Source organism: Microcebus murinus, chromosome 6 (assembly GCF_040939455.1).
Source record: "Microcebus murinus isolate Inina chromosome 6, M.murinus_Inina_mat1.0, whole genome shotgun sequence".
NCBI lineage: Eukaryota > Metazoa > Chordata > Mammalia > Primates > Cheirogaleidae > Microcebus > Microcebus murinus.
The window spans coordinates 98689778-98716974 of record NC_134109.1 but is presented as its reverse complement, the minus strand read 5'-3'; the positions used below and the strand labels follow the sequence as shown (position 1 = coordinate 98716974).

Here is a 27197-nt window from a genome sequence, read left to right as displayed (position 1 = left end):
ACATCACTAATCATCAGTGAAATGCAAATTAAAACCACAATGAGATACTCTTATACTAGTCAGAATGGTTGTTATTAGGAAGTAAAAATATAACAGATATTGGTGAGGCTGTGGAGAAAAGGGAATGCTTATACACTGTTTGGGAATGTCCAAATTAGCACAACCTCTATAGAAAACGGTATGGATATTCCTCAAAGAACTAAAACTAGAACTGCCATTTGATCTAGCAATCCCACTACCAGGTATCTATGCAAAGGAAAAAAACTGTTATGTCAAAAAAAATACCTGCAGTCTTAAGTTTACTGCGGCATAGTAAACTTCTGTAGCAAAGGTACAGAATCAACCTAAGTGCCCATCGACCAATGACTGGATAAAGAAAATGTGGGGTGTGTATAAATACCACCCACCTGCCATGGAATACTAATCAGCAATAAAAAATAATGAAATCCTGTCTTTTGCAGCAGCACGGGAGGATCTGAGGGCCATTACCTTAAGTAACTCAGAAAGTGAAATACCACATGTTTTCACTTACAAGTGGGAGCTAAATAATATGTACACAAGGACAGAGACTGTGGAATAGCAGAAGCTGGAGACTTTGCAAGGTGGGAGGGTAGAAGAGGAGTAATGGATGAGAAATGACTTAATGGATACAATATTGGATACACCATACACCAATAATGGATACACCCTTCAGGTGATGGCTACAGTAAAAGCCCAGAGTTCACCACCATGCAATATACACATGTAACAAAACTGTATTTGTACCCCCTAAATCTACACAAACAAACAAAAATCTGAAAATATTCTGCCTTCAGATTGCTTCATGAGTATCTAGATCCCCTCACGGATGACGCATTATGTGTTGTTCATACACGAAAAGTCTAGAAACCCAATTGGTGGGGGAATCACACAAAGAAAAATCCTCGGCCCTACATCAAAAGACAGCAAAAAATGCAAAAGTTAAAGATTAAAATAAAGAGTTTCTGAGGAGTAGAAAATCACTTGTTAGGATTTTACATTTTAAACCATTTTTTGGATTATCCAATCAATAATCCAAACCCCTCAGATGGAGGATTTCTGCTATTAACAATAGCTGCCATTTACTGAAGGTCAAACACTGTTGTAGGTGCTTACACACCTAACTTGATTAATTAAATCCTGACAAAAGCCCCAGGAAGAAATAATTCCACTTTATAGATACATGGGCTCTGGGGCTCAGCCATGCTAAGTAAGATGCCCACAATCACAGTCAACAAGTCAAATCTCACCTGTGGGCACAAGAGACCATGTTCTCTTGGCCATAAGACACACAGGCCCCTCCCAGTTACCCTCTAGTCAAATGCCATCACATGCATTAGTATTTCAGACCCTTTGGAATAAAATAACAAAAACCAATCACATTAAGATAATTAAGGGCCATGTGGTAGCAATTTTTTAGAAATGCCCAGAAGCCACTGGAACCAGGGAAGGGAAATTTAATAATTAACACATTTGAGGGAGCAGGATCTGGATTCAAATCCATATTTTCACTGAAATCTCATTTTCTTTAAGGATGAGTTACAATTTTTAAATTATATATATTTAAGATATACAACATGTTTTGATATACATGTGATAAAATGACTACTACAGTCAAACCAATGAACATATCTATCATCTCCCATAGTTACTTTTATAGTAAAAATACCTAAAATTTACTCTTAGCAAATTTCAAGTATACAATACAGTATTAACTACAGTTCTCATGGTATACATGAGGCATATTCGCTCTCTAGACTCACATATACTGCGTAACTGAAACTCTGCACCCTTTGACCACCATCTCCCCATTTCCCCCTCCCTCCTACCCTTGGTGACTACCTTTCTACTCTGTTTCTATGTATTTGAGTTTTTTAAGATTCCACATACATGTGAGATCACTCGGTATTTTAATTTCTGCATGGCTTATTTTAACTTAGAGGACATAATATCCTCTAGGTTCAACCATGCTATTGCAAATGGCAGGATCTCCTTTTTTAAGGAGATACATAATATTCTATTATTTAATAATATTAAATAAATATTCTAAATAAATTATTATAGAATATTAAATATTCTAAAAAATAGCGAAATAATATTCTATTGCATGTATAATAAAACCTCATGTTCTTATGTAAAATTCAAACTGCCTCTACGAGTAATTCCCAATAAACAGTCCCAGAGATGTTTTCTGGTCTGGCCACAAGTTACAAGTATATGGGGAGGCAGCTATGACTTGGGGAAATGTTAACCGCCTCTAATCTATCCCAGAGTTGCCACCAAGTTGTGCAAGTCACCACCTGTCTAGGCTGATTTTACCACCTAAAAAACAGAGAGGACTCCCACCTGTGAAGGTTATTGCTCACATGAATTGGAAACAAGGGATGCCTGTTCATTTGTGAGAGCCAAGGGCATCAATGTGAACATACAAACCAAGCGGTGAGGTGTCTACCTAGCAGAGGGTGGAGGGACAGATGATAGGAGAGGCAGAGAAATACAATAGGGACAGCATCACCCAAAGGACACTGGAACATCTAGGATCCTGACTCCAACCTTTATGTTCAATCACCAAATGGTTAACAATCACATCTCAAATTTAGGGTCACATGAAGGTCTCAAGGTGTGGTCCCAGACCAACAGCACCAGGCACTTGTTACAAGGGCCAATTTTTGGCCAGGCACAGTGGCTCACACCTGTAATCCCAGCATGATGGGAGGCTGAGGCAGTAGGATTGCTTGAGGCCAGGAGTTTGAGACCAGCCTGGGCAACAAAGTGAGACCCAGTCTCTACAAAATATGAAAAAAAAAAAGGCATGGTGGTACACACCTGTAGTCCCAGCCACATGGGAGGCTGAGGGAGGAAGAGTGCTTCACTTAAGCCCAGGAATTCAAGGCCACAGTGAGCCATGATTGTGCCACAGCACTCCTACCTAGGCAACAGAGTGAGACCCTGTCTCTAAAAGAAAAGAAAGAAAAACAAAAAGAAATGCCAATTTTCAGCCTCTCCCCCACTCCCCAGCCAGCTGAATAAGAGGCCAGCTGGGGTTAAAGCCAGCAATCTGTGTTCTCACAAGCCCTCTAGATGATTCCGATGCAGACTGAAGTTGGAGGCACAGTGGGCTGAAAGCTCAAATTATGGAATCGGACACACTTGGATTTGAATCCAGACTCAAAGAGTAACATGTCTGTGTGATGGAGAGTGTTAAGTTCCGGTTACGTAAGGTGATGATTCGGGTAGAAGGAAGCATTGAATGAGTTGGGAAATGGTTAGGGTGGCAAAAAAAAGTAGAGAGCAAAGATGGCCCGTGTATTTGTCCATTTGTGCCACTGCAACAGAGTACTACAGACTGAGTAATTCAAAAAGAACAGAAATTTACTGTCTCACAGTTCTAGAGGCTGGGAAGTCCAAGATCAGGGCACTGGCGGGTTCAGCTGTGGGGCTGAACCCTCCCCCAGAGAGGAGGAACGCTGTGTGCTCACGAGGCAGAAGAGAAGCAGGCTGCACCAAGGGCCCCAATCCCATTCAGGAAGGAGAAGCCCTCAGGGCCTAATCTCCATGTCTTGACGGCCCCACCTCTTAATATATACTAACACACCCGAATTTTGGAAGAAACCAGTTCCAACCATAGCAGCACGGTAGGAGCGTGAGAATTGAGTCTGAAGACCTAGCTCAGTAGTTCTGTGATCCTGAACCAATCCAAATGCCCTTTAACCCAAGGATGGGCCCCTGCCCAGGAACTCAGGGACAGCTCGGGGCTGGATAAATTCTGAGGCTCCCGGTTTGAGAGCACTGGAGTCTGAAAGCAGTTAGGGAGGCCAGGACCAACCTCAGGAGGCTGTGCCGGAGGAAACAGCCCAGGTGCCACCGAATGGTCCTACCTCCCAAACTGAGAAGACAAGAGTGCCCCGGGTGTGAGGAACACAGGACAAAGGCAGTCGATAGGGAAAACGGCACTGCAGAAAAGTATGCAACTGTCCTTTTATTGTATTTTACTTTTATTCAATAATCGCGGGAGGGTGGTGGTGAGAAACAGGAGGGAGGCCATTGGCTGATGAAAAGCAAAAGGTGAAACGCCTGCTTTATGGCTAGTTTGAAAACAGAATCGACAGCCAGATTATTCTGACAAAAGCACACAGACAACCAATTCCAAAGGAAGAACATGTGCTTGGACAGATGCCAAGCAAAAAACTGACTTAAGACCTCCTACTGTGTCAAAAGCTTTGCTTGTTGACAGTGGAGTTATCTTGAGTTTGTGGGGGGGAAATTTCCAAGTCCACTCTAAAATTCTTTCTCAACAAAGATTCATACCCTAGGCTGCTTTGTTTTCTCAGTGAAACACTTCTGAGGGATTCCCAAACAGGACAAGGGGCTGCGGTAACCACAGATGAGAGAGGTTTTCTCAGCCTGCAAGCTGCCTGCCTCCTCCCAACCATCGGACCATTTCTTCCCATAACCCGTGGAGTAATGGAACCTTTCCATCTGGCCTCTGATACCTACTAATTTTGCCTTGGTCACATGTTATATGTCCAACCTCAGCAAATACAAGTGTTTTTGACTTCAAGCCCAGAGTATTGCAATTGTCTTTTCAAAAGAAAGGTTAATTGTGAAACATTTCGGAATTATAGAAAACTATATGTCTTGTTATTTATGTGCCTATGGCCAAGGAGAAATACATGTTAATATGTGGCTATACTGACTTTAAGATTGTTACTTCTGTTGTTAATGAAATAGAGATTATGGAATTAGCTGAATCCCATATCCCTTCTTTATCTAATGGTAGCTACTTTTTTGAAAATAGTTCCCAAGGATATTTTAATGTTCCTATATCTCCTTGTATCTACGAACAATAATATATCCTGTTTTTCTTTGTATGTATATTTTTAAATACAGAGATTCATATTCTGAAATGTCTTGTTTCTTCTATAATGTATGTTGGTATTTTCATACATTTAAATTTATGCCCGCCTGATAGACACGAAATGCTATATTTTTTATTTTGCATTTTCTGAATTACTTAACAGGTTGAACATCTTTTTATGCATTTATAAGCCAACTGAGTTTCCTCCTCTTTAAAGTGTCTATGGATATCCTGGGTGATCTTTTTCTTAGAAGATTTTATTCATTTTTAATATCTTCTGGATATTAATTTGTTCTTGCAGTATGCATTACAATATGCAAATTTCTTCTTCCAGTCTGAAGCTTTACTCTTAACTTGATGTCTTTTGTCTAATAAGATATTTTAATTTTAATAAAGGTAGGTTTATCAGTCTTTTGAATTACCATATCACTCTATTACAATAATATAGTGTTTTGATTACTGTATTTTTATAAGAAATTGTGATAGATGTATGAGCCCTCCGTATCTCTTTAATTAGCCTTGGCAATTCCTGAGCCTTGACTAGTCCATATTAATTTATAATAGCTTTATTGAGATATCCATATTAAGAATAGGTTTCTCATTATTAGACAAATGGGATTTTGATTTGAATTGAACTGAATCTACAGATACATTTAGGTAGAACTGCTTTATCTGGTTATCAAGTCTTCCTATCCATTAACACAGCAAATAATTCCATCTAATTCATATTTTTTATGATCTTCAATAAGCTTTTATCATTTTATTGGGTAGATCTTAGAGATCATTGAACAGCTTCCTTCCTAGATAAATTATACTTTTTGTTATTATTATGAAAGGTATTTTCCTTTCTTCAATTACATTTTCTATTTGTTATGTATGGGAATACTATTTGCTATTAATATTATGTACTGATTTTTCTAGAGATCTTGCTTAAACTCTTGTTAATTCTAACAAGCTTCTCTCTAGATTATCTCTGTAGATAATCATATCACCTACAACTAATGAGAGTTTTGTTTTTCCAATCTCAATATCATTGATCTCCTTTTCTTTCCTTATTGCACTTGTTAGGATATCACTATCGTGTTGACAAGCAGTACTGATAGCAGGCATCTTTCCTGACACTAGAGAGAATTCCTCTACTATTAAACTATTAAGTATGATACTTGTTATAGATATCCTTCAGTAGACTAAGAAGGTTTCTATATATTCCTGGCATGCCACAAAGTCTGTCTTTTCTTAATCAAGATTGTTTCATTTTATCACATTCTTTCTCTGCAGTAACGAAGACAATCACTGCCTTTTTTTAAAAAGCTGCTAACATGGCAGATTACATAAACACATCCTCTAATGTTAAGCTCAAATATTATCTTCTCTATGAGGCGTTCCTGGGCCATCATTCTAAAACGGCAAATTCTCCCTCAACCCCTAAAAATACACATACTCCCTATTTCCCTTTTCTGCTTTATTTTTGATCTTTGCATTCATCATTATTTGGTATACTACGTGTTTTACTTACCTATTACTCCTCGTCTGCCTCTCTGAACTAGAATTTAAGTTCCATGAAGGCAGAAATGCTTGACTGTGTTTTTATGGCTGCATCTCCAGTGCCTGATGTCTGTCTACCACAAAGAAGGCACTCAATGAATTATTTGCTGAATAAATGAATTTCGCATCCCTGGAAGAAACTCTACTTAGCTATAACTTGCACTTACATATAAACATACAGGCAAATGTCATGTTGGACTTAGTTCAACATTTTATTAACTTTTGAGGGGAAGATATCTATATTCAGCGTAAAAGCTTTCTATGATCTGCATTCAATTTGGTATTGTAGTTCTGCTAGTTTCCAATTAAGGTGAGAAGCTTTACTTTTTCGCCTATTTTTTGAAATGACCTGGGCCTAGTTTTTATTTTGTTGTTTTTTGATTGGTCTATGTTAAACTGATAAGTCAATTTCTCTTCAAGTTTATAAGTCTGTTCAGATTTTCTAATTGTCCATTTTGTCTAAATATTTTTGGTTTTAAATTTTGTTATGCATTTAAAAATCTCTACCTGTAGCTCTGCTCCATTTTCATTACTAATATTTTGGGCTTTTTGCTTCTTTGGTTTTTCCTGATCAAATCTATCCAAGGTTTACCTAAGTTTACTTATTTTTTTCAAAGAACCAGCGTTTTGGTTTTAGTGATTCTCTGTGGTTTCTATTTTTACTTTCTCTTAACATAAATATTTTCCTTCTATCTTGATCTTGTTCTACTAATCACTTACTGAGGGAGGTATATTACTACACTAAAATTATGTATCTAAAATTTTTGTAATACTGTTTATTTTTCCTTCAAATACATTTAAGGGAATGTTAGGTGCATATACAATCACAATTATTTAATATCCTGGTGAATTAGTCCTTCTATCTTTATAGTAATCTTTATCTCTACTTATGCTTTATTTGCCTTAAACTCTATTTTGTGCAACATTAAATGCAATTTCTCCAGCTTTGATTGAACTAGGGACATCATTCCTGGGACATCATTTTTCATGCATTTAAACTTTTCTCTGTCCTTAAATTTTAAAGTGCCTTTCAGAAATCGTATAGACCTGAATTTTAAAAACTTCTATCCAATATGAGAACCTCTGTTTATTAACTATTGAATTTGATTTAGTTATATTTGGTATGATGCCTAATATAGATTTATCATATTTATTTTATGCATTCTATTTTACCATATTTTTCTCACTTTGTTTCCATAATCCACCCTGCACCAGTCCTGTTGTTAATGGTCAAGTTGTCTGCATTTCTCCCGTGCCTCCACTGCCCTACTGGTTTGGAAGTTATACAGTCTATGTTTTTTGTTTTGACCAGCAATTAAAATTTTATTAATGAAATTGTAAAGTCTGTTTCTGTCATTGTTTCCTAATGCAATCTATTTCTATTCCCTTAGGCTACCTTCAGTATTTTTCCCAACAATTTTATTATGAAAAGCGTTACCTCCAATTTTACTGCATATACTTAATTTAAGGTCTAATGTTTATCAGTAACTCTAATTTTCTCTGATACAATACAGTCTACAAAAAGCTTTTACTCTGATCACTTCTTAAAGTTTTCTAAGATGTTTCTACGGGTCTTAAAATTAGTCATTATAATTTATTTTGTTGTTGCTGTCTTCAGAGTTAATCCTTCTTTAGATTTACCTTCTATTTTGTCAATTTCTTTGATCAACATTGCTTCTTGTACCATACTGTTTCCGATCTTCTAGAAACAATCCCTACTAGTCCCCGGAGATTGTACTGCAACTTTTGACTTCCTACATATACCATCCTGCATGTAAGGCACAGCTAAGATGTTGGACTTTGTTGAAATCATAGAGCTAAAGTTTTTACTCTCCATAATAAGCATTTCATATGTTTATTTACCATATAGACAGCAAGGAATTAGTATATGATATCTCTCTTGTATGTTCCCTATACCCGGCACAACAGAACACACATGCAAGTCCTCAGTGAGTTAAAGAACAACACAAGATATGTTTTCTGGAAGCAAGAGCATAAAGCAAATACCTGCCTACTAGATACCTTGTTTTTACTTCATGTCCTAATAAAATGCCCCTTTCTGGGACTCTTTGAAGGTGACTCAAGGAAAACCATCAGATAGGTAAAAACATATTAGACTCGATTTGGAAGACCTGGCTTTCATCTGGCTTCCAGCTCTTGACGATTCTGTGCTGTACCTGTCTCTCTCTAGCACCTATTTTCCCCATCTACAAAGTTGATGGGATATATAAAATAATCCTTAAATATCTGACTCTCTGATTTTCATTATTCTAAGTGAGTACCTTCACTAAGATGGTGCTGAATTCAGAAATCATGAAAGAGTCTGAAGAAAGCTTAAAGAGAATCTCATAAAATTGTCCATGTTATGCTAACTTTGAGCAAAAATGCTAAGCAAACTTTCAAAAAATAAAAAGACACATACCTGTTAAACACACCCCTAGCTACCTCATTCAGAAACTATGCAACTGAAATTGCTGGTGGCTGTATCTCCAACCTGGCTCTGTCAAAAGTCCAATCTTCTCATTATTTTTTTAATCCATGAATTATTCAAGCAGATAGCACATATGAAAGCTAGATGGGGAGAGACATAAAGGCTGCAAAACAGAGCCCTGCCAGTCTCCAGGGACAGTCCAGGAGAAAACAGGACCCGAATATCCAACTCACAAATCAGGGAAATGTGGCCTTGCTGTTTTGTTTTAATCAAGAGGGGACTTATATCCTCAGGAAGTTTTACCTGTATGGTCTGAGCAATAAGACACACAATTAAATGTGTACATTAAGTGAAAATGCCTCATTACCTAGACTAGCTTTGGTCTAATTAAAAAGTAAATCAAATTCATAAGGAAAAATAATTGCTACCAGGCAAAATAAGCTTATTTTAATTCGGAATCGGAGCAAGGGTGCACGTATCACTGGAGGCATGAGCTTCGTGTTAGAAAATTAAAAAAAAAGCTGACTCGATACAACTGGTTAACTTTTGCAATATCACATTATTAAGAGAAAAACATTTTTACTGGAGTGTGAGTATGCAGCTTCCAATAGAACTATAAATTGCAGTCCACGTCGTTAAGACCCATACCAGTGCTCTGATATGAGTTTGTAATCTCAACACAAGCAGTCAGCCATGTTGTAATATTCACCATGATTTGGTTGGTATAACCAGTAACACTAGCAAAGAGACCAAACAACATTTGTAATCACATTTTTAAATACCTTCCTAATTTTGCTGCATATTGAGAGACCAGTGAAAGGGCAACTTTGCCTTTCACCTGAAGTAGGAATGTCTCTGAAAACAAGAAACCCAGTGTTAGAAGTCAGAAGCTACTTGCAAAAAACTCTTTGAGGAACTGTGGGCAAGCCACTTCCCCTCCCTGTGCTGCTGCCTCCACATCTGTCACATAAAACACCACTTTCCCAGTTCACAAGGGGGCCCTGAGAGTTAGCTGTCCCAGAGCAGTAGCGAAATGAAATGCTCCGGGTAGCATCGTCACCCGTGTAGTCATCCAATCAATGGTTACACTGGATCTCTTTCCCACCAGAGCCACATAGGTTTACACAGCTAGGAAACCCTAAGAATAAACATGTCAATTTTTCTTGGTTCATCCATTTTCCCTCCATTTTTTCCTATTCTTCATCAGTCAGTCTAGAAACAGATAGAAATGCTGTTTCCTCCAAGGCCTAACTAGTTCTTGGTGTTTATTTATCAATGTCCTTGGCCAAAATCCTCAGATTTATGACATCCAATGTATCTCAGGGACCAGCTGTGAGGTTAGAATGTGGGAATGTAGAAACTCCTAAAAGAACACGTGCATGCGGCTTTTGGAAAAGTGTCTGAGCTTCCCCAGGCTCCTGCAGAGGAAGCCAGAATAGCCAGGTAGAAATGGGTCCTTGGGAACACTTGCCCATGTGACTCGTTTGGAGACTGTGGAACAAAAACAAAGTGAGTGACAGGAACTGCTCAGAGCCACTCTCAGATTCAAGGTCACCATATGGCGAATTGCAGGGCGAAGCACCACCTTGGAAAGGCTCCCAGGAATTTACCAACTCAAGGGTAGACGTTTTTGGGTTTTTCTGCTAAGAACTCAATGTAGACCAAACAGCATACTGGCCAGGCATTCTCTGCCACCAGGAGAAAAGTCAGGTTTTCTTCTTACTCAAGGGCATATGCAGGTCCCAGTTACTTTCCACCAAGGTGAGAGTGGGGTCAAGGGCAAAGTAAGCCTTTGTGTTTTCCTCCCCCCGCCCCAATACACATGGACACAGTACGATGGACGACCTACTCAACACACCTCACGCCAGCTGCCTCATCCTCCAGAAAAGCTCGTGACCTCCCACTCCCAGGCTGGCCTTCACACCATGTCCCCACTTCCAAACCCCCTACAAGTTCGACTCTGGGTGACAGCATGACACTCACCACTCTGGAGTGATTTTTATGGCTTATGCAAATGTTTCATCTGCACTAAGAGGAAGTAGAAAGGAAAAACAAAAAAAGAATTTGGGGGGGAACACAGGTAAAGAAAAGGAATATTACCGGAAGAAGAAATAGACAAGACCCTTGGAAAACTCCAGAGGGGAGAACACCCTCAAACAGCAGCCTGTGCATGGCTGGAATGGACGTGCTGCGCATTTCCAGGAAACCCAAACCTAAGGCCATGTCCTGTGGGGCAGTGATGAACCTGCAAGGTTAGCTTTCTCCTGAATCTTGAAGTCTGGAGCCAGAAAACGCACCGTCATTTTAAAAAAGAGACTCAAAGACCAAATGGGTGGAAAGAACAGAACAAGTATTTCACACGTTAAAAGCGACGAAGAATTCTTAAGATTGTAATAAAGACTGTGAATCTTATACTCTGCTGTTCTAATGCAGAGGTACAAACAAATTAAAGATGACAAAATGTGTTCTAATATAAAGAAGGAATGTCCCAATGGGCAGAGGTTATCGAAGATGGAGGAAGTTGAGTTCCTCAACTCTACAGACGTCCTAGGACAGGCTAGACAACAGCCTGAGGGTGCAGCAGACTCTCTGGTACAGAGGAATTACACATTGTCTGACCCCTGGAGTGGATGACCTTTACAGCCATCTTGACACTGAATTTCTATCCAATGGGAGAAATTTCTAAGTTTCTCTGGCCTTCCCCAAGGTCCATAAATTTGGTCATACACTCAAACTGAGTAACAAACAACATCCTCACCACTGATTGAAATCACCGTGTGTATTTTGGGTACCTCGCTCAAAAATAAACATGTGGAAGGAACAGAGGAGAACAAAAGAGAAAAAGAGAACAACAAAGGGTCGTTTACTCTAAGAATCCAGGTTTGTGTTTATGTTCCACATGAGGTCCGAACTGTATCTGGGCTTGAAATCCACCAAACTCACAGGCTTTCTCGAAGGAGACAGGGTGAGAGCCGTTCAGGATGTCGTCCCGAGCCTGCAACACAAGCAGAAGGAAGAGCATCAGGCCTGGAGCAGAGACACATGCCCTCCTCTGACACACTCCCGCTGTCCATGGGGCGGGGACAGTGCCAGCCGACCTACAGTGACACGTGCAGGACACTGCTGGTGACTGCAGCACAGCAGGATTAAGGTGGAAGGAAAACAAGTCTTTGCCCCAAATGGCTGTAGACGGAAAGCATCAGGGGTGCCAGGTGCATCCCAAGAACAGCTTGATGATAATCCAGGAAGGCAGAGTGATTATGAAAAATAAAGAGGCAAAGGAAAACCTTGTGAAATGATCAGAGAGGCCAAATCAGAAATACAAGTTACTTTTCTTATGCCCCTAAATCATAAAGCCAGCAGGAAGAATATCTAGAAGTAAAATCAACCCAACCTCCATCCCAAGATAAAAACCAATGTACCATAAGCAGAGAAGGAGAGAAAGAGAGAAAGATGGAGACAGACAGACAGACAACAAATGAAGGCTCAAGACATTTAGGGGAAATGACAAGCATCGGGGAGCTCGTGGTCTCTGAAGTTCTTCTCCTGGTTCTCGATCCACTGCTACTACTGTTGCTATTTTCCCCTCATCTTTCTCCCTTTCCTTTCTCTAGGTAAACAACCCCTCAGGCACTAGGACGGACACTGTTAACTATCACACTGAGCCTTAAACCAACAAGCGTCTTCTCGTCTGCCTGCTATTTCCCTCCTGGGCTCCCAGCCTGTCTTCTCGCCGCTCACCCCCCTTCCATGCCATCCTTCCATCCACTAACTCAGGGGTCAGCAATCTTCTCCTCTAAAAGGCTAAATAGTATAAACATTTCAGGCCTTATGGGCCACACAGCCTCTGTCACAATGACCGAACTCTGCCACTGGAACGTGAGAACAGCTACAGAAAATACATACACAGTTACGTAACACATAAAGGGATTTAGCGGCATGCAATACTTAAATGAATGAGTTGTGTACTAATAAAACTTTATTTGCAAACACAGGCAGAGGGCATGGCTGCAGTTTGTCAATCCCTGCACTATTTCTATGGTGGGTAGATAGATAAATAATAGAAGGAAAGGAAAGGGAAGGAGGGAAGGAAAGAATGGAAGGAAGTTTGGTGGGAGGTGGGGAGAGAAAACAGGAGAAAGACGGATGATGTTTTCCTTGAGGCAAAAGAGGCCACAGGGACAATCCAGGGCTAAGCCCACATCTTACATACTGGGAAACTGTAACTCAAATATGTGAACTATCTTTGTGGAGTTTAAACAGTTAGTTAATGGTAAAGACAGAAAGGTTATTGAGAGGCTATCTTCCAGGTGATGAGAAGTACTGATTTTCTGACCGATATTCTCTTGTATTCTAAGATGCTCAGAAAGCTGTAGTGCATCTGAAATGGTGAGCAGGTTAAATGAAATACAATCGTCCCTCAAAGCCAAGCAGAGAGGGATGGCACTGGCCACTAGGTCCCAGTCTGGGAAGCCACAGAGAGGCCCTACACTGGACAGCCGGCAGCTCACAATGAAGACCGCCTGCACCACAACACAACAAGTGAGTCCACGAGCAGCGCCCACCAGAAACTGGACACCACACATGGGACAGAAGCCAGCGCCACACTCCAGCTCTCTTCAAGCTACAGCCAGGAGCTTCCCGAAACCTCGACCACCTCCGTGTCTGAGCAGTTAATACCGTACCTGAACATACAGCAAGTTCAGCTGCACAGGGTCTCTCGAATCTACATTCTGATCAGAGTAAAAGAACTTCCGTCTAAGCAGCAACGTCTCATTTTCATCCACTCCTTGTTCTCTGAATGTTCGGCTGTGATCCAGCCAATTTACTGCAACACAACAAGGCATATAAGAGAACTGTTCATTTTTCCTCTTAATTAAAGGGGATTTACCAAAACAGCAGTGTGATGCAGATTTCTTCAACTCTGATATTTGCAGCTACTTCTTACATTAGAACTGTGCTTTTTAACTTTGCAAAACAATTTCTCATCTAACCATATGACCAACAAAAGCAGTGAGGAGGGAGAAAATTCCCAGCCATTCCTAAAGTTAGCGAAGGCACTACAATGAATTTCTAACAGGTCCCTCTCTCCCTGTAGGGAGTTGGGGGAAGAAATAAGGAAATCAGCATTTGTGCTAAGGAACCAAGTTAGGATTTCCTTTCAAATTGAGAGTAAACACTTCAGTCTCAGCAAGGGAAGTTATTTTGAGACTCTGAGCCTAACAGACCCCAAGTACAAAAGGGGAAGAAAATGAATGTGTGGAGGGATGGGGCAGACAGAACACGAAAGAGAGGACTGCTGGAACCTCACGCGTGGCCCAGCTCGTATCTCAGCCAGTCTGAGAACCCGGTCCTCACGTCTAGGTGCATGGGAATGGATAATTCCCCTGCACATGGTCCACAGGTCTCACTGCTATACTTCTCTCTGGGCTTAACATACGTGTTGTTGGTAAGTACATCTTACCGGCCTCACTAGATTATAAGCAACTTCAGCACACAGAGTATCATGTGCATAATAATAAATCCTTAGGATTTGTCTACTAAACTCTTGGAAAGATGTATATAATTGGAAATCAAACGAGGTAGAAAGAAAAAAAAAAACAGAGAAAGGGTCAGAGGAAATGAGAGCCCTACCAAAGATCAACAAACACAATGACAATGAGGACGTCATTCCAATGCAGCAGCAAGAATAAGAGCACGGAAAGAAAGGGGCTGGGAAATCTTAAGTGGACTGTGCAATGAATTAAGATCCTCTTGGTGGAGGAGCAGGCAGCAAGGCACACACAAGCTTGGGCTGTAGGGGCACATGAGATTCTGTGCTGGCTTTTCCATATATTGTCAATAACCATGCAGTTGTAGAAAATGACTTTCCCATAGTAGAATTATGTTACTATTTTTTACCCTTAAGGAAATAATGAGTCTAGGAAATGGTCATCTATGGACGTAGCATCCCCTCAAAGAAGACAAACAGAAACAACTCTCTGATCAAAGTACACATCACCACTAAGGGAGGCACCTTTATTCTAACACATACACACACTTAAATCTAATCAAGCCTGCAGGTCTAAGGAATTAAAAGGGACAAAGGGACATGTTAAATGACACCATACACTATGCTATGACCAAAATCCAAGACTGCAGGAAATGCTATACAATTAACAATCTGGTTTCTTCACACACACACAAAAAATTTTAAGGAAATAAAGAGATGGACCATTGCACTGCATGGTGACCAGTTAATAATAATGTATTATATATTTCAAAATTGCTAATCGATTTTTAACATTTGCACTATAAAAAAATAAGGTAGTGAGGTGAGATATGTTAATTAGCTTGACTGAGTCTTTCTACATAAATTAAAACATCACATCGTACCCCATGAATATACACAATCATTATTTGTCAATTAAAAAACAGATGGAAAGGGAACCCACTTAGTTAAAAAAGAATTAAGAGACATGTTGTCCAGCCTTGTTTGGATCCCAGTTCAAACTATTAGAAGACTTTTAGAAGATAACGAAGAAACTGTGAACATGATTTGTATATTTGATGTTAAGAGACTATTTCTTTAGACATGAATGGTACAACAGTTGTTTCTATTTACAGAATTAAGAAAACAAAAACCTGCCCCGAGTCGTACGCATGGGGGGAGGAGAGAGGCCTAGTGCCTGCACCTCACTTCCTTCTCAGACACTTACGGTCGTCATCTGTGTGAAGCTTGGCCTTCAACTTCTCCATTTTCCTCTCGTCTCGTAACAGTGTCCTGTCTTTTTTGAGCGTGCCCGTCCCTTCCTCTTTCTTTTCTTCAATAGTTTCTTGGATTAAAGAGTATTCTTCATAATTCGTTATTCCTAACAACAGAAATTAGGGGTTATGATTCTAACTCAGGGGTCCTCAAACTTTTTAAACAGGGGGCCGGTGCACCGTCCCTCAGACCGTTGGAGAGTGCGCACTGTGGGCCCGGGACGAGTCGGCTGCTAAGCAGGACCGGCAGCGGCGGCAAACACACCCCGAGTGCCGGATAAGTGTGCTAGGCGGCCCGCATGTGGCCCGCGGGCCGTAGTAGTTTAAGGACGCCTGTAATCTAACTGATCCAACTGTAGGCGACCCCTTCCACAGCCTAGGGACTGTGGTGTCCCAAGGAATGCATGGTGGCAAAGGACAAAAAGAGGCCTTGCTAGTGTGAGGACCAGGGAGGCAGCCACGGCCAATGAAAGAGAGGACCTTCAGCCGGGTCAGTCACATTCAAAACGTCATGTTCAACTCTCTCCCCTAATTTTGGGGAAACAACAAAGTAGGGATCATTCAGGGGAAGACAAGACAATGTCAACCAAGAAGTGCCTGAAGGAACTGGGCTTCCTTTGCATGAAGGAAAAACTAAGACAGGCAAGTCTGTCTTCTGCAAGTATTTGAAGGCCACGTAAAAAAGCCCACATAAAGGTGGACCACGTAAGGTCCACGTAAAACGGAGACAGGCTCGTCCTCTGGGGGGACTAACAGAAGCCACAAGAGGACAGGCTGTCTAATAATCCATCCTATAGGTTGTCACCATTCGTAGTCAAGGAGACAGGGTACATCGGTGACGCTTACACAGAATGCGGCAACGGGTGGGAGATGGAATTACACGATTTCAAAAGCATCGCTTTCAGTGTGAAAATGCCTTTGTTTTGGAAAGGGAAATGAAAGCGCTCCCTTGTGACTTAGTGAAACGTCCACGTGGTTAGCGGATTGGCAAATCGGGAGCGTGAACATACTCTCCCGGGATTGGGCAGAACTCGGTGTGTGAAGACACAGTCCAAATCGCCCAGACACCACACGGGGGCGGGAAAGAGAAGAGGCATGCAATTAAGAACAAGGCAAAAAACGCGACAACAGAGGCACGGGGACGCTCACCTATCCTGCTGCAAATAGTCACCAGGAGTTCCCCCACTGTCTTGGAATCGTCCACCATCACCGTTTTCACAGATCCATCCAGCATCCGGATTTTCTGAGGTCTCTGTTTCTTTTTGTATTCCAAAATATCCTAGAGCACAAACCACACACACACATTTCGCACCGAGTGGGAACACAGATAACAGACTTGGATGCTTTGCTTTAAATTCCCCAGTAGACTCCGGTTTCCTCTTTCTTCCAAAAAGTCTTTGAAAACCTTCCTAAGTTTGCACAGGGTTATTGCCACTACTGTAATATAGACCCTCCAGTGCTAAATAATCGCTTTCATAAAGATTTCTTTAAAAGCCGACAGTAAAATTGTACCCCAAGAAGTAATATTTATAAACTCAAAATTACTGAAAACTACCCTTTGTGAGATGAAAGTAATGCATGTCCTCCTGAAAGGCTGGGAATTATCTGCTCTAATGAGAGTCAGTAGAGGGAAATGACTATTTGCCTTTTAAAAAGACATTAGTATGTGCCTCCAATTATCTTTTACATTGCCATAAGCAATTTTTACTCTCTGTACACATAAAATAAAAATTTATTTTTAAAATTTTACTTAACAAATTTTACTCTTATTCTATATAATGAAATACATGCATAATATCCCCATAATTCTTCCCAGCAGTGGTGTATCATGGTAGTAGAGGTATTCATTCACAAGAGTGGAGTGAAACAATAATGCCAAGACCAAATGGGGTAAAAAGTTTGGGACTTATTTTTAAACAAGAGATTTCTTGTTTACTACACTTCCTAAAAACAGAACCACCTAAGGGAAATTAATCAGCATCACATAGCTCGTTCTCACTTTATGGAAGACGGACCCATCTGATAGCTCACTCCATGCAACATACCAAGATACCTGGTATCTTACAGGTTAAGCCTGAACAAACCGTTTAACCCATTTTTTTTCTCATTACCCCTCCTTAATTCCATGATACAACCATTTTGTTGTTGTTGTTACTATTACTGATCATTATTAAACTCACATCTCTAATTTGAAGTTTCTTTTTCAAAACCAAAAGCGCTGATTAACATTCAGTCTCCAATTGCCTTCAGGATCTCATTGCATTTTCCCCTCTCATCTGTCCCTACACCCCATCCCCAGGCTCAGGGACACCTCCTGCACACTTAGAGCCGGACGCTATATCGCATCGCACACCTACCAAGCCCAACAACGGCATGTAGAAAGTGCTTCACACACTGACCCAAACTGCTTCAATCCGTCTGTGCAATCGCAAGAATTTGGATGCTGACGTTTTCCAACACCGCCTGGACAGCCCTTACAAAGCTCATGACATCGAAACTATTACTAAGATGCCCTTGAATCCAAATGGTGTAATAACGCTGGCGTCTATGGGAGGCCCAGGGACAAAGCAATGAAAACCCCAAACCCGGGATGAGCAGCATACCCCGTTTCGCAACATGTAGTAATCCAGTGTTCTGCCCGCCTCCAGCCAAATCCCTTTCCTGGGGTCTTCATCCGAAAGAAACAGCCCATAGTCGGAAGCTGGAACACAAACAGAAAGGAAAATAGAAGACAAGGCGGCAGCGAAGCCGTCGCTGACTCCCGGCGCTGAGCCTGCTGACTGGGCGAGGATGTGGGTGCTCTGCTCCGGCACGGCGAAACGTTTCCTTTTGACAACACAAGCAGCGGCTGGGCCAGAGCAGACCTGGAGGAGGAAGAGATGAGTCGCAGAAGCAACACCCACGAACGAGCCTCGTGCTTCCTAACACCAGTGGGCCGTGGCTGTGCCTAAAATTGAGGGAAACACCAAGAACAAAGCAGTCCAAATTTTTTTATAGCTGAATTTGAGTTTGTTGCTTAATCCTTGCTATAAAAACCAGGCCGAGAACCCACGGAGAATGAGAAGACAGTCATGGAGAAACAACTAAGGAAGTGACCACCCAAGTCCAAGGCCACTCAGGCAAAGGGGCACAGGTGCAGCCCTGACACCTGGAATGGTCCCTGTCATCCCAAGAGAGCATTATAAAAGAAAGGTAGGAGTTCCTCCTGAGATGAAGGCTCTGCCCCCCACTACTACCAGATTATGAAAACTCTAGAAAGTTAAACTTAGTGTTTTCCATAGGAAACCTTGAATCTGGCCTGGGAGACAAAAGGAGGAAGGCCCTGGGGGAGTAGTATCATTTTCCATCCAAAGGCTTCTTTCTTCCTGCTCAGAGACCCAGGTGAGAGCCAGAGCTTCTGCTGTTACTCAGAGAAACAACTTCAAGACCTTTAAAGGTTTTGACCTTCACAAGAGCTATGTAACAATCCAGACCAAAGAAAGAAAGAAAAACCTGAGAGGAAAAAAAACAATAAAAAAGAAACAGCAAGGTATCCATATAACAGAAACAGGTATCCCCCCTTAATATTTATTTTGAAATAAAATAAATAATAAAAGCATACTATAAAACATTAAAAAAAAAAAAAAGGAATAGAACAGTAAAGCAACCAAATGATGAACAACCAAATCAGAGTAAGGTTGGGGATATAAGCAAACTTTATTTTTATTTTGGGGTAATCTAGAAATAATACAGTGTTTTGATTAACATAAATAACGCTTTTAGACCAAAAGATCAGAAGAGTTTTGTGAAAAGTATTATAGATCTTTACAAGAAGACCCATCTTACTTATAATTACCCTTGATGTGATGTTTGATTTTTTAATTTTTACTCTTCCAATTTTTCAGATAACTTTTATCCCACTTTCAAACTAAAGCCTTATCCACTTGAGGGATCCAATTCCTCAACCGTCGGTCAAACACTAAGTAAGGGAAGGACATATGAAAGGAAGACAAAGAGAGGGAAAGAGGAAATGAAATGGTGTGAATGCCTTCTGTTTACATTCAGGCGAATGGGGTCAGCGGTTTAACCAGACATCGCACAAAACACACATCACAAATATCTTCTAGGGTTTGAGATAAAATGTATAAGGCCCCTTCAAAGGACCTGAAACATAAGACTCGCCCTGGGTCCGGAAGGCAGGGGGGAGGGTCCGGAAGGCACGGGGAACGGGCTCGGGATGTGCACAAGCAGTGTTAGGGCAGCTCCGTTTGCCCGAAAGTGACTTGTACGCTGCAGAGCGCAGTTCTGATGTCCGGGGGGGACAAGGTGCTGGGCGTGGTGACGAGGACAATTGGGCAGCAGGTGCGGTCACTGTTGTCCCAAGGCTCACACGGGGAGCGAGCAGGTCCAAGACGACATTTCGCTTGTGACATGCACGCCGGGGGGCTTGTGCACTGCTCAGAGCCTCCGTTTCTCTAGCTGCAAAGTGAAGCAGCCAGTAAGTCAGCGGCGACCTACCTTGCCCGGTTTGCGCCTCGGGCACCCGCTCCCGGATGACCCGGCACGCGTCGTACACAGCCGTGGACGGCTCGAACTGCATGGTCTTCACCACGTTGCAGTGGCGGACACAGATCTTCAAGGACAGGGCCACCATGTTCCCAGGCGACTTGGAAGGTCTCACTTAGAACGCCTGGAAAACACAAAGAGGCAAACGCTGACGTCCGCGACCGTCACTCACTCGCCTTGAGGAAGAAACGCTGGACGCGCGAACCAACTTCAAAAATCGAGAGAAGAAAACAGCACCTTTGAGAGTCTACCTCGGCTACTAAAACAAAGTTTAACAATCGCTTTTGAAAAATGTAAAGACAGATGACAGCAGCGTACGGTCTCAGGGTCATTGCCACGGGGTGACAAGGAGAATCCCTTAGGAGGCGGGAACTACACGTGTTCACCCAGCCTCCCGCTCAACAGTCCTCGGGCTCCCTGAAGGGGTCTTTCTTTGGGAGCAGAGTTTCCCCAAGTAACGTCCTCAAGGCGAGAGGCAGAGAGCCCTGGGTGCCCACGGCTGTCTCCTGAAGACACTTGTCAGCAGCCTCGGTGCCCCTGGATCCCTCCCCACTGGCTCCCACAGGGACACGGAAGACTCAGGGCTGCCCTCTCAGGTGCTCCTCACGACAGAGAGCCCCACCGCCCACCTGCCAGGAAGACGAGACTTCTGGGCCCGGCTCCATCACAGAGAGCCTGTGTCAATCTGAGCAAGTCACATGGCACTCTGGGCCTCAATGTCTCCATAAACGAAGTGTCTGTAATGATACTGGCCCTGCATGGTTCAGAAAACAGAATCCTGACGGGAGATGACGGCTGCAAGGCCAATGCCCAGCCATCACTAATGAGGCCAGATGGGCCCACGAGAAACGCCAGGCGTACCATGCAGCCTTACGTACATTCAGGGGCTCCGAGTGAACACAACGTCAACCCAGTTCTGATCTCGTTCAGACAAACTAGTGGGGCATTTCGCTTCTTGTCCAGTTCAATGGTTTTGGGAAAATACACAGGTTTTGGCTGAGTTTGAGTTACCTCATAAATGCCTTCTTTTTAAAATGCACATCCAACAGTTTAGTGCATTTCCTTTGGGTTGGTGGCTGATGGTCTAGTTCCAGTACCTGCTCTATTCTATGGCCAGAAACTTAACTGTCCCCTGCTCCCCACGCCCAAGCCAGCCTCTACCTCACATAGGCCGCCTTGGGCACGAGATGGAGGCAGAAAGAAACCTGTACCACAAATGCTTCTTCCCTGCACCTGAAGAACCAACTCAGACTTAACTGGCCGGGTACCATCCCAGCAAACAAAACAAGGCCATTTATAGTGAGGAACGAAAAAAATCTTAGCGCAGCACAGGTGACGTAAATCCACAGGCATCTCATGCTCACACTCTTTCTTGTCTTTAATTATTAGAGCGCCTACAGGTAGCAAGCCTAGGTCTTGGCCTCCTCTGTGCCTCCTGCCCCCTGAGCAAGGCAAGTGCCAAGAAGCAACGAGGTGGCCAAAAGGCCGAGGGGACAGCAGGCTGCCTGGGCCCAGATGCTGCACTGGGGCCCCAAGGCTTGGGCTTCTCAGCACGTTGCGCTGTTGGCTTCCTGACAACAGGTGGCTGGGTCACTTGGGCACAGGGTACACTTTCCAACAGCTGCTCTAGTGTCTGAGGACAGGGTTCATCCACATGAAGCAACCTTTCAGGCCCCTCAGCTGTAAAGCCATTCTCGCCCATGCTTGCATGCTGAATGAATTTTGTCTGTAGAAATGTAAAAATATTTCCTATTTGAGAAATGTCAAGATAAACTACTCAACAAACCACAGCAGTGTTTACTGAGAATCTGCCCCAAACGGAATTAATTTACTACAGCCTGGGCAGTGGCTGGACTGCTGACACGGCAGAGGAATTCAAAATATCCAGCAATTTTCCACCTGTGACATTAAGGACTTTTGAAACCATATGTGAATGCTACTGCTGCCTCTCTTTATATAGGCATATTTAGCCAAGCAACTCCCCAGTTTGGGGAAATAAAATTTAAACTCCAGAGATAAATGGCCTAATTTGCTGTGATGCAGATTACTCCATGGTCCATCTGTCCCCTGGGGCTGGTGACAATGGGATGGCTGGTGCTAACAGTCAGTGGAGAAGGCCACAGAGCTCCATGTAGGTATGGATGCTGTTTAGGGGACACATTAGACAGGAGAGGGTGCTTAATCCCCTTTGTGTGCAGGCTGCCCTTCTCAGGCTAAAAGTTGGCTTTCTGAAGAGCGAATGAATGGTCCTTCTAAGCATGCAAAAATAGATTCCATGGAAGGCCAAGACAGAGCCAGGACACGGGCCCAAGAACCAAATGCAACAGCAGGACCCAATACCGGAGCTCAGGAAGGAGCAGGAGACACACCACATAGCAGGGCAGGAAAAGGGGGGAGGCCCCTGGGGACGAAAGGTCAGTGAGGTGACAGGAGTGATGCTCTGAGGCAGACAGGAAGGAGAGGAAGAAAATCTGTCCAAAACCACTGGGGAAATGAAGGCTGCTGGAGACACAGTGATGGGAGGGACAAAGATCTAGAGGTGAGTTTCTCTGGATGTATTCAGGGGGCAGATAGAGCAGAGAGTCACAGGTGAATCTGGAGATACCACTGGGCAGAAGGGCCTAGAAAGACCATCTAGGGAGTAAGGAAGAGAGACACAGAGAGAGTCCTGGCCTGGGAGCGGCATTCTGCATCAGGAAGAGGAGCAGGGACAGGGGAAGGGGAGAGCAGACAGAGGGTGGAAGCTGGAAGAAAGTGCATCAAACAGAAGGGGGAGACCAGCTGTGCTGACTGCCGGTCACAGGTCAGGCGAGATGCCACCGAGAAAACACACAACTGAATCCAGCCAGTTGGAGGGGTGTCATGGAGGGGTGGAGCAGAGCCTGCCTGGAGTAGCAGGTCCAGAAGAGGATGGGGGAGGGGCTGGTGCAGCAGGTGCGGCCTCCAGACAGGCCTGCTGGAAGGGGGCAGAGGAACAGGCGCTAATATCTTAAGACTTTTTCGTGCAAACATGCGCATCCTGTGGTTGCTGCAAACTCCACTGGGAAGTTATCTACACAGACATGGTTTCCACCTTTTGTGGCCCTAGAGACAGTCCCGGGACAGCTAAGTGCCCTTCCCCATCACACATGCTCTCTGTTCTGGGCTCAGCCCACACTGCTGCCCTGAGCCTGCCTGGGAGAGGAGTGGGTGAGTCTGGGTTCGCAGGAAAAGGTGCTGGAAGAGGAGTGTGCAGCCCAGGCTCCCTCCCAGGCCTGCCCGTGCTTCGGGCCCCTGGACCCTTCACTTCCCCTCTGCAGCCTTCAGAGAGCAGGAGGTACCCAGCTCCCGCAGAAGAACCTTCCTGCAGGTACTCAATGCCCGGCCAGCTACTCCCGTCGGATCCTCTGTCAACCCATCCTAACATCCGACGAGGGGGGCCCCAGAAGGCAGGGACCACCCTAGTTCAGGGTAGATGTTGAACAGATGAGGAGCACCAGACAGACATTCATCATGGGACTTGTGTTCTCAACTTTTCTATCACTCTAAAACAACTCCTGCAAAAAAGCATCAATAGCATTATGCAGGAATATGTTACTAAAAAAAAAAAAAAATCCAGAAAACCAAAGCAGTCATTCTCAGACAGCACTGCACTCGGGTCCAAGACTAAAAAGGCCCCAGGGTCGTCTCTTTGCTCCTGGATCCCTGTTTAGTTACGATTTGGTTTTCCCAAGCATAAGACAAGACCAACAATATACTTCACAGGAATGTTTTAAAAATGTAAATGATGCATGTGAAAATGCCTTGTAATCTCTAACATTACATACAAAGACAAGGCATTATTATCAGTATTGTACAAGGAGACCACTCACATAGGGGAACCTAGACGAGGTCTGAAATCAAAGTGCACGGTGATTTAATCACCCTCCCACGAGAACCATGGCGATGAGCTGTTTCTAGCACTGCTCACGACAGACCAGAGACTGGCAAGATGAACACTTGCTGGAGACAAGGACCATGACTTACCCCGCGGCAAAAAGCAAGTAGGATTAAAGCGCATAGCAACCTAGAAATGTCAACTAGGGATGAGTGTGTATTTGCAGCACTGGTGAGCAGTCTCACACTGCACATGCACTAAAGCCCCGAGAAAACCATGCCACACAGACAACACGTCTGGATAAAGACTTATGGTCCTTGTCTGTTGTGATGTTTTCGGGGCAGCACGGTGTCGGTACAGCCTGCAACCTGACCCAGTACCCACCCCTCTGCAGGCTTGTACTGATATAGACTCAGGGGCCAGGAGAACTGCCCAGGGTTCCTTGTCTGCAGGAACGCTCAGAGCCAAATCTGTGTATAATTTCTTGCAGTGCTGTGACAATCTAATCCCTATCTCTATTTTATGACCCTACCCTTGTTCGTTTTTTCTTTTAACACAATTTGAGTATCTGCCATCTTATTGGATCTTAAGTCTTTTTTTTTTTTTTTTTTTTTGGCTCAAAGACAGGGTATAAATTCATAAAACCTGCACTGTATTTCTCATGATTTCTTCTCACTCTGACCATTTTTGCCCTCATTGTGAGTGTGAAGGTCGCTTGGACCAACACAAAAACCCTTCCGTGGCCTCCCCATTGTGGAAGATGAGCCAGTGGAACCAATGGTGAAGCCCAGACATTCTCCTTTTAAAATAAACACTTTTCAGTCCCAGGGAGCTGTAAACAGCCCAGGATGATGGCAGCAGCACAGGCTGCCTGGGCTAAGCCTGCTCCACCCAGGGACAAACAAGCCCAGCTCCGGCCAAGGCCATCTCCTCTTCGAAATCAGTGCCCATCACTGGGCAAGATCAGCCCCTCCCCTCGGATCTCTGCCTGGCGGTAATCGAGGGCCAGGAGGAGCCCCAGCCCCTGAGCTGGCTGCTTAACTGTCATCTGCCTCAGTCCCCTCCTATATTATGGGAGATAATAACAGATCTACTTACACAGTTGCTAAAGGATTAAATGAGTTAATATACGTCAAAGGCACAGAAAGCCAGGTAAGGGTTTGTTGATGTTAATCACAGGGGTTGGAGAAACACTGGAAGTGGTGTACTGTATTCAGCTACATCTCAGCTGCAAAACTCATTTTATTGTTCATTTGGTGTCTATCATCTACCGGACACCATAACAGGCATTAGGAAGCAAACACACACAAGATTCCTGTCTATCTGGAGCTCACCTTCTAGAACACTCTATAGCTCCTGTGTTCATCCATACCTGTCACACATGCGTATTCAATCTAAACGTAGACCTATGTGAGGATGAGTTATAAAGTGGAGAATGTTTGTGGGCAGCTAACTCCTAGCACTGAGGCTGTTCTTGGCAGTCACTCCCATCCCCCAATCCAAGAGTTCAAGATGAAAAACCCCACACCCTACAAGGCAGGGCAGGCATTACTGTCAATTGCCACCCTGGGGCTCATCAATGACCTCTGCCCAGAAGCAACTTACAGGAGGCATTATGGGGGCTCCACACACTCCCCTGGCAAAGCAGAGGTGTTGTCCCCACCTGGCAGGACCACAGGGTCAGGCCACCATGGCCAAGTCGGCCCTGGATCTCCAGGGGAGTGAGGGCTGGCCACCACCCCATCTGCTGTCCGCCTCCAGCTACGGACTCTCCACTGTGGCCCACCGTAAGGCTGCTGCACCCAATTATACGGATGGCTGTACCTCCCCCTTTCTTTATGTCTGTTCCCCTCTCAGCAGGTGACATACAGCCCTGTTTAATAATAGCGTGTATCACGTAACCAAGTGTCAGCATAAAATGTGGGCCTTTGTAAAGCTATCGCTCATCTCAGTCTCCTGTGAACAATTCTGCTCTCCTAAAGAAACGCCAGGGGAAGAGCCTCCCCTTCCCTCCACTCCTAACCTGATCCCCTACCAGACGGGAAGAGAAGCGGCTCCTCTGGCAGGCAAGAACGCCTTGTGCACGGGGCCAGAGCTCTCCAGAGCGCCAGGAAAGCCGAAGCCAGGGTCTTTCCCTCCTTCTGGGCCGTCAGGGCAGTCTGTGCTCGGGCGCTCTGGGACTCCCTGGACATTCAGACTCTGCACTGAGCAGCCCAGGCACAGAGAGGTGCCCACTGTCTTGGAAGGTAAGTCAAGGCAACCCCTCTGGAGGAGCCAGCCATCTTTCATTCAAGCAGGGGAAGAAAGCAGGGGGTTGCAGGCCCCTTGTCTCTTTTCCCAACTGGTGAGGACCAGGGAGCAGAGCCTGAGCGCAGAGGCTCCTGCGGTCTCCACGTCCACGACTTGGGCGAGCGCCATGCGGCAGCAAGCTCAGGGGAGGCAGCAATGAGCACAGCTGGTGCGACTTTTCCACTCCGCTAACAGCCACTTAGAAAGGCACCAGGATGGGCAGTCTCCCCCCTGCAGCCAGAGCGCGGGGACCAGAAAACCAGAGGGAACACTCACCTAAGACTCCCGAGGTAGTTCTTTCACAGAGGCAAGGGAGGCCAGGGCTTTTGTTTAACTTTGAACACTTCAACTAGAAATAACCATAATTAAAGGTCAAGTGGTGAATGAACACAGGAGAAGGGATTAACTGCCCACACAGGTGTGGACTTAGCAGCAGGCCAGGGGGGTCAATAAAGACTCCAGCCAAGTGACTGGCACCCAGGGCTGCCATGCAAGCCCCATACGCCCCTAGGCAAACCACAGGGCCACCAGTGTGTATTCGTGCCTGTCCCCAGTATACTGGCAGTACCCAGCATCAGGAATAAATTTGTCATTAGAAGTCCACGTCCACTCCTGGCCTTGGAGCAATGGCTGCATCATTATAGTCACCTTTGAAGCTCAAGGCCCTAGCACAGTGCACAGTGCACAGTAGGTGCCCTATAAATACTTGTGGAATTGGCGTGTACTCCATGGAAAGACTTAACCAGATGTTTTTCTAAATTAGTCATTAGGAATTATCCACAGTAATATCCCGACTAAAGGAGGAGCAGAAGCCAGTGTCCAGCAGACCAAACTACGTCTACCTATCAACAAGCTGCTCCGGGGAGCACAGAACCTTCACCTCGTGGCTTGAAAGATGAAGCTCCATCTCG

General features: G+C 43.9%; 1 protein-coding gene across 2 annotated transcripts in view; it reads right to left on the bottom strand.

Annotated features, from left to right (window-relative positions):
- The window catches only part of TLN2 (talin 2), a 406920-nt gene that overhangs the window by 163575 nt on the left and 216148 nt on the right, over nt 1-27197 (bottom strand). For both annotated transcript variants that reach the window (XM_020286036.2, XM_076004441.1), the window contains exons 4-9: nt 20094-20265; nt 18200-18297; nt 16746-16875; nt 15551-15703; nt 13538-13680; nt 11720-11847 (exon numbers count right to left, since the gene is read on the bottom strand). In XM_020286036.2, coding sequence (XP_020141625.1) covers nt 11720-11847; nt 13538-13680; nt 15551-15703; nt 16746-16875; nt 18200-18297; nt 20094-20229 — 788 coding nt within the window. In that variant the 5' untranslated portion in view covers nt 20230-20265. The remainder of the gene's footprint in view (nt 1-11719; nt 11848-13537; nt 13681-15550; nt 15704-16745; nt 16876-18199; nt 18298-20093; nt 20266-27197) is intronic.